Raw genomic sequence first — 13,265 nt, 5'->3', positions numbered from 1 at the left:
TATTTTCAATCAAGACTATTTGCAAGATCAATTCTTTTTTTTACTTTAACTACACATTTATCATTTTCTACTCAGTCTGGTCTTGTGCACGTTTACATTATTGAATTGTGTGCTGGAAACATATATTTAACTATCATACTTTTACAGATGCCAAAATAAAAGAAATCCACTGTGCATAATATATTGTATGCATCCTCTAGATGTTTATAACAAAGATATCTACAGAAAACTCCTTGTTGTTGGACTAATTCATTCTTAAGAGGGTGGGTTCTGCTTGTTCTTATACTTACACTAGGCACACAAACATATAGGGCTGCATTAGACGTTATATTTCTTTTATTCTAGCTTATGAAATTCTGGCGAGTGTGTTATAAAGCTGTCTGATCTTATGAAATCAAAGTGGGAGACTGAAAGCAGGGCAGTTATTAGAATATTGTGTCTTCGTATTATTTCTAATCTTTATTTCCCTGTATGTACTAGAAACATTCTTATAAGACAGTAGCTCTTTATTTACTGCTGTACCCATCCGATAATTCAGATTAATTCGTAATACTGGAAGTGAACCTGTGGATGCAAAGACAGGACGATCATCACTTATATTAATGATGAGTGCAAGCCGATCACAAATCACAATATGGTGGTTTTAATATTTCAGGAAAGGCAGCATTATTTCCAGATTTCACTAATCAATAAACTTTCAGTAGTTTCAACTAGAAGACTGATAATATTATATGGGTTATCCTCTACTCAGTCAACCCCTTCTTAAAAGGGCTTGTCTGGTCCAAATCGATAAGTGTGCAGTCACTCTGTGTGACTGTAGACTTACGAATCCCCCCAGTGCACGCACTGAACGCTGCGGGGATTCGCTGGTTTCTGAGTGAGGATCGAAGGGTATGTATGAGTTATACATACTTCCGGCCAGTGGGCACTGTCTCACTCAATACAAGTGTATAGAACGAGGCCAAGCCCACTGGATGGGCTCTGGCCAGGAGTATGTATAACTCATACATACCCTCCGGTCCCAGCTCAGAAACCAGGGAATCTCTGCAGCGCACAGTGCATGCGCTGAGGGGATTCGTAAGTCTGCAGTCACACGGACTCGGACAAAACCTTTAAATACTGTATTCCACAATATAAAAAATACCTACAATTAAAAATAACAGATAATCAGTGGTTAGCACTGTAGCCCTTAAGTTATGGGGTCCTGGATTCAAATCCCACCAAGGACAACGTCTGCAAAGAGTTTGTATGTTCTCCCAGTGTTTGCGTGGATTTCCTCTGGATACTCCGGTTTCCTCCCACACTCCATTAAAATAGTGATAGGGAATTTAGATTGTGGGCCCCAATGGGGCAGTGATGATAATGTCTGTAATGCAATATGAAATTAAATGACGCTAAATAAACAAGTTAAATAAATAAATAAATTCAACTTCTGCACCAGCACCATTCCAGCAATGTTGCCACAGGGTGCCCAAGGGCTTGGGTGACATTATTATGCACAAAACAGAATTGGAAAATGGCACTACCCACATTTTCAAAGGCTTTGCTTCACTTTGAGTATATGTTCAGTAAAGTGTTACCCTTGCAAATTTGGTGGAGCACTACTCCAAAAACAGCAAATTACATAGAATACACCACAAAATGTATGAAACAAGAGGCACTAACCAAAAATATATAGCAAACTTGTCACTTTATTAAAGACCTGAGACAAAACAAAGTTTAAAAAGTCATAAGAGGGAGCAGGTAGCATTCCAGGCAATGGCCGTTTTTGCGTGAACACTTCTATGGGCCTGACAACGCAATGACGACCTTGGATAAAACTCATATGTCCGAAGGAGGTTCGAACACTGCAGTTCACTAGTGGTGCCTGATTAGCTACAGTGCTTACATAGTGTAGCGTCGGCGTCCCTGCCTCCTGCTAGGCAGGGACGCTGTTCCCCTCACCTCTCCGCTCCGTGCCCGGCGTCTTCCTCCCGCTCTGCTGGCAGCGCGCGCTGCTTCCCGGCCACGGTGCTTAGGGCGCGCGCGCTCCCCCTCTCTTAAAGGGGCCGCGCGCGCCGTCCTAAGGAGTCCCCGGCCAATGGCCGGAGGACTTCACCATATATAAGGCACCTCCTCCAAAATGGAGGTGCCCGAGCAATGTTGTTGCAAAGCCTTCACTCTGCTTCAGCCCTCAGGTCCCGTTTCCAGTTACCTGCCAGTCACCTGTCAGATTCCTGCCTGTTACCTGCCAGTCACCTGTCAGATTCCTGCTTGATACCTGCCAGATATCCGTTTACCTGCTTGCAAGCCTGCGGTCCGACGGTCTGCCTTCCGACACCTGTCAGTCTGTCTATGGACCAGCCTGCCCGCTCACCTGGGAGCGCCCATCTGCTGCCTGCCTGCTAGCCTACCTGGAGGCTCCGCCGTCACTAGCCGTGACCACCTGCCAGTCCAGAGACTCTTGTCTGTTCACCTGGGAGTGCTCATCTGCTACCTGCCTGCTAGCCTACCTGGAGGCTACGCCGTCACTTGCCGTGACCACCTGCCTGTCCAGAGACTCGTGTCTGCTCACCTGGGAGCGCCCATCTGCTACCTGCTTGCTAGCCTACCTGGAGGCTCTGCCGTCACTAGCCGTGACCACCTGCCTGTCCAGAGACTGTCCCTGTCACTTGCCGTGAGTACCCGTCCCTCTACCCAGAGACTGTCCCTGTCACTTGCCGTGACTACCTGCCCTGCTACCCAGAGACTGTCCCTGTCACTTGCCGTGACTACCTTCCCTTCTACCCAGAGACTGTCCCTGTCACTTGCCGTGATTACCTGCCCGTCTTCCCTGGGAGCCACCCGCTTCCTTACAAGGACCGCCCCCTTGTATAGTTGCTCAGAGGTTCCGCCTCCCAGACCCGTTACACATAGTATAACAATGTAAGGCAAGCCCTGGGAGATGCTCAACAACATCTCTGGAATTGTACCAGTGCAGTTGGTGAGTATCTGTTATTTTTATTTTACATTGAGGAATACAGTATTTAAGAAGGGGATCGCTATGGTTTACAACCCCTTTAACAGGTCAGTTGCCAGTGCATAGCACAAACCATACTCTACTCTGGGACAATAGCCCCAAACTGCATGAGATATGATGACAGTCATTCCATGTCCTTCAAGTGACCCCTCCATGGTAGTTCTCCAGTTTAATAAAACAAGTTTTCAGTGCAAATCCAAGTTTTTCCTTTTCACAATTTGATTAAAATAATTGAATAGCTTCATCCCACTCATCAACAGGCCACAATCCGTTGGGCAGGACGTTGGAAGGGGAGTTTTTCCAGTCCCAGACTTTAACAGGCACTTCCCAGTTCTTGCCATAATTTGCTTCTATATAAGCTACAGTTTCACATGGTACTTGGACCTTAAGCTCCAAAAATTCTGTCCAACAAAGTGTAAATTTTGGAAATAAGTATCTGAAAAAAATAAATAAGTATTAGAATAAAATATAGCAGCAATTCTGTCATAATAAAAAATAAAATCATTGAGCTAAAGCAATTCCTAAATGTAGAAAAGTTAGTAAGAAACAATGACTAGAGTTTTGCTATAATATAGGGGATCTTGCCTAAAATCTTTTAGATAAAGTAGAAATGAACGGAAATGCAGATGAGATGCAGATAGCGGTGAATATATTGGTGGAGAACAAAGCCGACGGCTCCTTCTTCCACCAGCTAGTGCGACCGAAACAGCAGAAGCAATGATGTCACTACATCGGGTCTGCTTTGCAGAGAGTCAGTGTACCGGAGCAGAGCGCTAGGGAAACAGGAGCGAGGAATTTGCAATTATTTTATATGTCTATTGGAAGTGTGCTTGTATATTTGGGGCTATGTGGGGGCTCACACTGTATATAGAGAGGCTATGTGGGGCTCACAATGTATATAGGGGACTATGTATGGGCTCATACTATATATAGAGGGGCTATGTGGGGCTCATACTGTATATAGGGGGCTTTTTGGAAGCTCATACCGTATATAGGGGACTTTGTGAGTGCTCACACTGTAGAGAGGCTATGTGGAGGCTTAAACTAATGAAAAGAGCTATCTGCGGGTTAATACTGTATATAGGGGGCTATGTGAAGGCTCATACTGTATGTAGGAGGCTCATATTGAGCATAATTAATTTCAGCCTAATGGGTCGGCCCTCCACAATCACGTTCTCTAACATGGCCCCTCGGTAAAATTAACTTCCCACTCCTGGTATAGACTATATATGAATATTTTTACTTGCATGTTGGAGGTTCAATATCGCTTTATTTACACTGGTCATTTTTACCCCACAATGAACACCATAAAAATAAAACACGAAAAACAACGGCTGAATTGTGCTTTCTTTTTTTTTAAAACATTTCACATTTCAATTTTTTTCATGTTTTTCAGCATATCGTATTGTAAAATGAATGGTGTCATAAAAACTACAAAGTGGTCCCACAAGAAACAAGCTCACACACTGTCATGTAAACGGAAAATTATGACTCTCTAACAAGAGAGCAAAAAAACAGAAGTGAAGTAAAAAAATTAATGATAAAGAAAAAATTGCCCAGTCCTTACGGGATGAATAACAGGAATTCCTCGTGGACAAAGAGGGAGAAGGTACTTGGACATATTTGCTATTGCCTAGGGTGATCTCTTTTCTGCCAACCTTGAGGAACAGGGGTTAAAACTACAGAAGAAAAAAATGTTCTAGCAGTTACACAATAATGCTTTATTCACACATCAGTATTCTGCATTAGAATATGTGCGCCAAAATCAGGAGTGCCACCTACAGAAGTGAAAAAGTATAATTGAGGGATTTACACCTGCTCATGGTTTACAAGTACTGACCAAAAATACTGATGTGTGAATAAGTCCTTAAAAGTGGTACATAAAACTAAATCAGATGAGAAGTCATTTAGAAACCAACTCATTTTATGAAAAATAAATCACAAATCGAAATAAAATTCTTCACTTATTTCTCGATCATATGCACAAATAAATTACAGTGGGTACGGAAAGTATTCAGAACCCTTTACATTTTTCACTCTTTGTTTCATTGCTGCCATTTGGTAAATTCTAAAAAGTTCATTTTTTTCTCATTAACATACACTCTGCACCCCATCTTGACTGAAAAAAAAAAACAGAAATGTAGAAATTTTTCCAAATTTATTAAAAAAGAAAAACTGAAATATCACATGGTCATAAGTATTCAGACCCTTTGCTCAGTATTGAGTAGAAGCACCCTTGTTGAGCTAGTACCGACATAAGTCTTCTTGGGAATGATGCAACAAGTTTTTCACACCTGGATTTGGGGATCCTCTGCCATTCTTCCTTGCAGATCCTCTCCAGTTCCGTCAGGTTTGATGGGGATCGTTGGTGGACAGCCATTTTCAGGTCTCTCCAGAGATGCTCAATTGGGTTTAGGTCACGGCTCTGGCTGGGCCAGTCAAGAATGGTCACAGAGTTGTTCTGAAGCCACTCCTTTGTTATTTTAGCTGCGTGCTTAGGGTCATTGTCTTGTTGGAAGGTGAACCTTCGGCCAAGTCTGAGGTCCAGAGCAATCTGGAAGAGGTTTTCATCCAGGATATCTCTGTACTTGGCCGCATTCACGTTTCCTTCAATTGCAACCAGTCGTCCTGTCCCTGCAGCTGAAAAATACCCCCATAGCATGATGCTGCCACCACCATGTTTCACAGTTGGGATTGTATTGGGCAGGTGATGAGCAGTGCCTGGTTTTCTCCACACATACTGCTTAGAATTATCACCAAAAAGTTCTATCTTCGTCTCATCAGACCAGAGAATCTTATTTCTCATAGTCTGGGAGTCCTTCATGTGTTTTTGAGCAAACTCTATGCGGGCTTTCATACGTCTTGCAGTGAGGAGAGGCTTCGGTCGGGCTACTCTGCCAAAAAGGCCCGACTGGTGGAGGGCTGCAGTGATAGTTGACTTTGTGGAACTTTCTCCCATACTGCATCTCTGGAGCTCAGCCACAGTGATCTTGGGGTCCTTCTTTACCTCTCTCACCAAGGCTCTTCTCCCACGATTGCTCAGTTTGGCTGGACGGCCAGGTATAGGAAGACTTCTGGTGGTCCCAAACTTCTTCCATTTAAGGATTATGGAGGCCACTGTGCTCTTAGGAACCTTGAGTAATGCAGAAATTCTTTTGTAACCTTGGCCAGATCTGTGCCTTGCCACAATTCTGTCTCTGAGCTCCTTGGGCAGTTCCTTTGAGCTCATGATTCTCATTTGGTCTGACATGCACTGTGAGGCTGTGTGCCCACAATGCGTATTTCATACGATTTTGGTGCGGAAATTTCCGCAGCGTGAACGCATGAAAAACGCATGGTAAGCCATCTGCCATGGTCCCCTATGCAATTCTGCACTTTCAATGCCCATGCTGCGGATTTTTCCACAGCGTTTACGCTGCACTCAAAAATCCGCAGCATGTCCATTAATTTTGCGGAAGCTCGGCGTAATCGCCGCCATTGACTTACATTGAGACACACATAATCCGTGTCAGTACATTTGTACTCCCGGATTATATGCGTTTCAATGTGCGGATGGTACCCAAGTCTGCAGGAGAGAAGACTCTCATCCAGATCTGGGTACCATTGTACCTGTAAAAAAAAAAAGAATAAAATAAAAAATAAAGATTATATTCACCTTCCGACGGCCCCCGGTCTCCTTCCCTGTGCTTGCGGGCAGGACTGAAGGACCTGCGGTGACGTCACGGTCATGTGACTGCAGGCCCTTCAGTGCAGTGTCCCGCGATCAGCTGGCAGCCAGGAAAAAGCGCAGCAACACACGCTGGGCCATCGGAAGGCAAGCATAGGTTTATTTATTTTATTTTTTTAAACATTCTTTTACGGTCACACTATATAAATCCATGCTGTTTGCATGGATCTATACAGTGTGACCTAGTTGTCAAGCACTTTCCAAGTGATGCTAAAATCGCCTGGAAAGCGCTTGTCAATCCGCATGCGGAAAAGCATGTGAATAACGCTTCAAATCCGCATGTCCCTGGCAGGAAAAACGCATACACAATCTGCATGCTTTTTTTCTGCCAGGGAGATGCAGAAATGCTGCAGAAATTTTCTGCTTCATTTCTGCATCGTGGGCACATAGCCTGAGCGGTGAGGTCTTATATAGACAGGTGTGTGCCTTTCCAAATCAAGTCCTATCAGTTTAATTAAACACAGATGGACTCCAATGGAGGAGTAAAAACATCTCAAGGAGGATTACAAGGAAATGGACAGCATGTGGACTTAAATATGAGTGTCTGAGCAAAGGGTCTGAATACTTATGACCATGTGATATTTCAGTTTTTCTTTTTTAATAAATTGGAAAAATTTCTACATTTCTGTTTTTTTCAGTCAAGATTGGGTGCAGAGTGTACTTTAATGAGAAAAAAAATGAACTTTTTAGAATTTACCAAATGGCTGAAATGAAACAAAGAGTGAAAAATTTAAAGGGGTCTAAATACTTTCCGTACCCACTGTACCCATCCCAGCTCATATTAGTCTATGCGTAGTGTCAAATAACACTATATTTGCTCATTTCCAACTATACAAGAGTCACTACGTGATACTTTTATGCATGACCTCTTAAAAAATTTAAAATCATAACAGGAAAGCAATTATAGACAAAAATTATATATAAAAAGTTTCTACTTCAACATAGATAATATAGGTCAACAGTCATACCATAGCCATAAAAAAGGAAAGTTCATACTTAAATTTCTTGCCACTTTTGGCCCGTGTGCCACCATTCCACATATAGTCTTGTTCTTCATAGAAGAAAAAAATGTCAAGTTTCACATCATCTTTCCCAAGAAAAGAGAGTTCCAAGCTATCTTCTACCTAAAAATGAAAGTACATCAGACAATATCATTATTTTAAATTATGCAAGAATACTAATTATTTACTGTAAAGTTTTGCTTTTTTCAAGCCTCCAAAATGTAATATTTGGGCTGAATCTCCACGTGTGCTGCTCTGATGAAACTACTGTCTAATCCTGTCCTTGTATAATACATTTAGGTGCCATACATTATGTGTTTTACACCCATTATCCCATATCTTTGATATATAACCTGTTTACTGGTTGATATTGTTGAACATCTGAACTAAAAGTTTACGAAAATTCTCAGCATAAACGGTTTCAATGTGTGACACTTTATTATCTGAATTAAATCAATTTGACATCAGACCTGCAAGCCTTCTGATATTGGTTTTATTCCCTTAGAGGGAATCAGTCAGCAGGTTTTTGCTACCTCATCTGAGAGCAGCATGCGACGCGGGTTTCGGCTACTGCCTTCATCAGGGAATGGGGTCATCCTGATGATGGGGGTAGCCGAAACGCGCATCGGGGTGGACGCTACTCGGAAGAGGGAGCTTGATAGTGTAAGTCCTTACATCTTTGAATTTATCTCTTTCCTGCGATGGCAAATATTGTAAAATAACAGCTAAGGGCCCACACGACAGATATGCGTCAGGAAAAGTGATGTTTTGATTATATCAACAATGCTCAAGATTACAATTTTTTTGTATTGGCACTCTATATGCATGTGCTGTTTTCATGTTATAGCTGACTATGCACTAGCACTTTCTATATACCGCACACTATAGGACTATGTAACCTTTCTGCACCAGCACTTTATATATAGATTTTGTCCTATATTTTGTGTCGGCATAAACTATACAAGAGACATGTGTGACATGATGACATCTTAATGTGCCAATTTTTATGGGCTTCACATACTTTTTAATTTTTGATCTGGACTCTGCTACCTCTCCTCTGGACATTAGTCAATACCTTTCTGGGTATGCGCCCCTTGTTTTTAATATATTTTTTAACTTCTACGGTCTTATGACATTGGTTTGTATTCTACCTGTTATCACTTGATCCTAATAAAATAATCTTGTTCCACCAAGTTTGATGTATTGGTACTTTTATGGTCTGATTCATTCTCTCTCATTTTTTTCTGTATGTGCATTGTGTATAGACAGTGAGCGGCTCATCATAGGAGGGGGCAGAGTCGAACTTGCAAGCACGTGACAGTTGGTACATGTCAGGCAGGTCCCACAAATACTCAGGGACAATACATTTGACAAACCAGAGAAATGCATGTACTCTGTTCAGGAGATCCCTCTTCTGTGTTATTTTTTATCGTCCACCGGCTTTCGCATGGATCCGGTGAAAGTTCAGGTGGTGCTGGATTGGGATCGTCCTGAGGACCTAAAGGTGTTACAAAGGTTTTTGGATTTCACCAACTACTATCGTAAATTCATCAAAAACTTTTTGGTAGTGGCCAAACCTCTGAAGGATATGACCTGGAAAGGGACAGACTTTTCCAAGTGGTCCAGTCCGGCCAGTGAGGCTTTTGAGACCTTAAAGATATGTTTTGCTTCTGCACCAATTCTAATATAGCTAGATGTCACTGTCAGATGTGGCTATACGCCATTTATTGTAGAAGTTGAAGCGTCTGAAGTGGGGGTGGGGGCTGTACTGTCACAGGGTGCATCTCCTAGTAAATTGCATCCGTGTGCATATTTTTCTAAGAAACTGTTGTCTGCGGACAAAAACTATGACATTGGTAACAGGGAACTCTTGGCAATTAAGTAGGCTTTTGAAGAGTGGCGACATTTTCTGGCAGGGGCAGTTCATCTGGTCATGCTAATCACTGATTGTTACAATCGTTTACACTTAGAATCTGCTAAGTGCCTTGACGCCTAGACAGGCAAGGTGGTCTCTGATCTTCACCAGATTCAACTTTTTTGTCACATATACAGTGCTGGACAAAAGTATTGGCACCCCTGCAATTCTGTCAGATAATACTCAGTTTCTTCCTGAAAATGATTGCAATCACAAATTCTTTGGTATTATTATCTTCATTTAATTTGTCTTCAATGAAAAAAAACACAAAAAGAATTGTCCTAAAGCCAAATTGGATATAATTCCACACCAAACCTAAAAAAGGGGGTGGACAAAAGTATTGGCACCCTTTGAAAAATCATGTGATGCTTCTCTAATTCGTGTAATTAACAGCACCTGTAACTCACCTGTGGCACCTAACAGGTGTTGGCAATAACTAAATCACACTTGCAGCCAGTTAACATGAATTAAAGTTGACTCAACCACTGTCCTGTGTCCTTGTGTGTACCACATTGAGCATGGAGAAAAGAAGACCAAAGAACTGTCTGAGGACTTGAGAAACCAAATTGTGAGGAAGCATGAGCAATCTCAAGGCGACAAGTCCATCTCCAAAGACCTGAATGTTTCTGTGTCTTCCGTGCGCAGTGTCATCAAGAAGTTTAAAGCCCATGGCACTGTGGCTAACCTCCCTAGATGTGGACGGAAATGAAAAATTGACGAGAGATTTCAACGCAAGATTGTGCGGATGGTGGATAAAGAACCTCGACTAACATCCAAGCAAGTTCAAGCTGCCCTGCAGTCCGAGGGTACAACAGTGTCAACTCATACTATCCGTCGGCGTCTGAATGAAAAGGGACTGTATGGTAGGATACCCAGGAAGACCCCACTTCTTACCCCGAGACATTAAAAAGCCAGGCTGGAGTTTGCCAAAACTTACCTGAGAAAGCCTAAAACGTTTTGGAAGAATGTTCTCTGGTCAGATGAGACAAAAGTAGAGCTTTTTGGGAAAAAGCATCAACATAGAGTGTACAGGAAAAAAAAAAAGAGGCATTCAAAGAAAAGAACACGGTCCCTACAGTCAAACATGGCGGAGGTTCCCTGATGTTTTGGGGTTGCTTTGCTGCCTCTGGCAGTGGACTGCTTGACCGTGTGCATGGCATTATGAAGTCTGAAGACTACCAACAAATTTTGCAGCGTAATGTAGGGCCCAGTGTGAGAAAGCTGGGTCTCCCTCAGAGGTCATGGGTCTTCCAGCAGGACAATGACCCAAAACACACTTCCAAAAGCACTATAAAATGGTTTTGAGAGAAAGCACTGGAGACTTTTAAGGTGGCCAGCAATGAGTCCAGACCTGAATCCCATAGAACACCTGTGGAGAGATCTCAAAATGGCAGTTTGGAGAAGGCACCCTTCAAATATCAGGGACCTGGAACAGTTTGCCAAAGAAGAATGGTCTACAATTCCAGCTGAGCATTGTAAGAAACTCATTGATGGTTACCGGAAGCGGTTGTTCGCAGTTATTTTAGCTAAAGGTTGTGCAACCAAGTATTAGGCTGAGGGTGCCAATACTTTTGTCCGGCCCTTTTTTGGAGTTTTGTGTGAAATGATCAATGATTTGATTTTTGCTTCATTCTCTTGTGTGTTTTTTCCTTGCAAGCAAATTAAATGAAGATAATAATACCAAAGAATTTGTGATTGCAATCATTTTCAGGAAGAAACTGAGTATTATCTGACAGAATTGCAGGGGTGCCAATACTTTTGGCCAGCACTGTAGGAAGGGGAATAAGAATATTAAGGTGGATGCCTTGTCCCGTTGTTTTCCTGGGGGTAGAGATAATTGTTAACTGGTTCCTATACTACAGAAAGCGGTAGTTATTGCTTCTATAAGTTACGATCTTGAGAAAGAGGTGGTAGAGGCTCAGGGTTACGCCCCTGCTGCCTGTCCATTAGATCAACTATTCGTAACCTGTGAATCTCTGTCTCAAAGTTATAAGTGAACATCATGATTCGGTCTTGGCTGGACAACCAGGTAGTAGAGCTACCACACATCTCCTTACTCTGCGTTTTTGGTTGCCTGGGGTGCATCAGGATGTTCGGGAGTATGTAGCTGCCTGTAGTGTGTGCGCGCGTTCTGAGACCCCTCATACTCATCCGCCTTGGTCTCTCCAGCCATTGGCGATTCCCAGGAGACCTTGGACTCATTTAATTGGTAGATTTCATCACCGATCTACCGATATCTTCAGGCAACGCAGTTATTTTGGTAGTGGTGGACAGGTGCAGCAAGATGTCTCATTTTATTGCGCTATCCACTTCACCAAGACCTTGGCGCAAATTTTCATCAATGAATTAATAAAATTACATGGAATTCCTACCGATATGATTTCTGACCGGAGGGGTGCAATTTATTTCCAAATTTTAGAAAGCGTTCTGCACTCGTTTGGGGATCCATTTGTCGTTTTCCTCAGCCTTTCATCCAAAATCTAATGGGCAAACTGAACATGTAAACCAGAATCTCAAGATTTATCTTAGGTGTTGTGTGTCTGAGAATCAGGAGGATTGGGTTACTTACTTGCCTCTAGCGGAATTTGTGGCCAATAACCGTTTCATGAATCTACTGGTAAGTCCCCGTTTTTCGGGGCCTATGGGTTTCATCCTCAGTTCAGCTTTTTTAATAGGAATCATTCTTCAGGAATACCTGAAGAATGGTTTCATCATCTATTACTTCTGTGCGGCAAGGTGTTCTTAATAATTTGAAGAAGATGGGGTCCAAATACAAGAGAAATGGCTGATCGGAGACATTTGGTGGGTCCGGATCTGTGTGTTGGTGATTTGGTGTGGCTGTCCTGGAGGAACATTAAGTTGAAGGTCTTTTCTTGAAGGTCTCTTCTTGGAAACTGGGTCCCAGATTCATCGGTCCTGTCCGCTACAGAGGTGCCAGAAGACCACAGCATCTGATTTCCCGCACTACTGCACTGATTAGAAGCACCTCACCATCATATTAAAAGGTAGCAGTTCAGGGGTTAAAATGTTCAGTTGAGAGCTTCTAGAGCTTTCCAGCGTTGATGGTCTCAGCTGTTCAGTGTTGGCCACTCCCCTCTCCTATTAATACACTCGCCTTTGGCTATCAGGGATGCAGTGTTAGTTTCTTGCTGCCTGGCTCTGCAGCAGGAGGAGCTGGTTGTTTGAGGAGGTGTTTAGAGTGTTTATCTAAAGACTGTGGCTTGGTTATTTGGTTGTGTGCAAATCCTCATCCTCTCCTATTTGTTTTTTTTCCTTCCTTCACTTCCTGGTGTTCAGCTCTGTTCTTTATAAGTGCATGTTTGTGTGATTTGTATTTTCCTTTATCCCTCTACGAATTTCCTTGTTAGTCTGTTTTATGTATTTAAATACACTACTACTCCCCACTTCCCTGGGTGGGGGAGAGAACAGATTAAGGGCAGATTCAGGAGATTAGCAAAGTACATGACCACAGCACCTTCACCATTAGACGTAATCCGGGGAGCAGGGATAACTAGGGTGCCCCTAGCGCTAGGAACAGGGAAGGAGCTCCTGGCCCTGGGATATCCGAGAACAGAGTCATGACACCTGGACTGTACAGGTCACAGCTGTGGGAGGACATCAGCG

At 42.8% G+C, this 13,265-nt stretch overlaps 1 protein-coding gene across 1 annotated transcript in view; it reads right to left on the bottom strand.

Moving 5' to 3' along the window:
* Window positions 1-904: 904 nt before the first annotated feature.
* FKTN (fukutin) overlaps window positions 905-13,265 on the bottom strand; it is a 52,547-nt gene continuing 40,186 nt past the window's right edge. The window contains exons 9-10 of the mRNA XM_073666687.1: window positions 7,722-7,849; window positions 905-3,434 (exon numbers count right to left, since the gene is read on the bottom strand). Of these exons, the coding sequence (XP_073522788.1) occupies window positions 3,221-3,434; window positions 7,722-7,849 (342 nt within the window). The 3' untranslated portion in view covers window positions 905-3,220. The remainder of the gene's footprint in view (window positions 3,435-7,721; window positions 7,850-13,265) is intronic.

This window comes from Phyllobates terribilis, unplaced genomic scaffold, assembly GCF_046119375.1.
Source record: "Phyllobates terribilis strain yellow unplaced genomic scaffold, ASM4611937v1 Scaffold_1__5_contigs__length_1240528914, whole genome shotgun sequence".
In the NCBI taxonomy this organism is placed as follows: Eukaryota; Metazoa; Chordata; class Amphibia; order Anura; family Dendrobatidae; genus Phyllobates; species Phyllobates terribilis.
The sequence above is the reverse complement of the archived record's forward strand: the minus strand, read 5'-3'. Positions and strand labels throughout refer to the sequence as shown.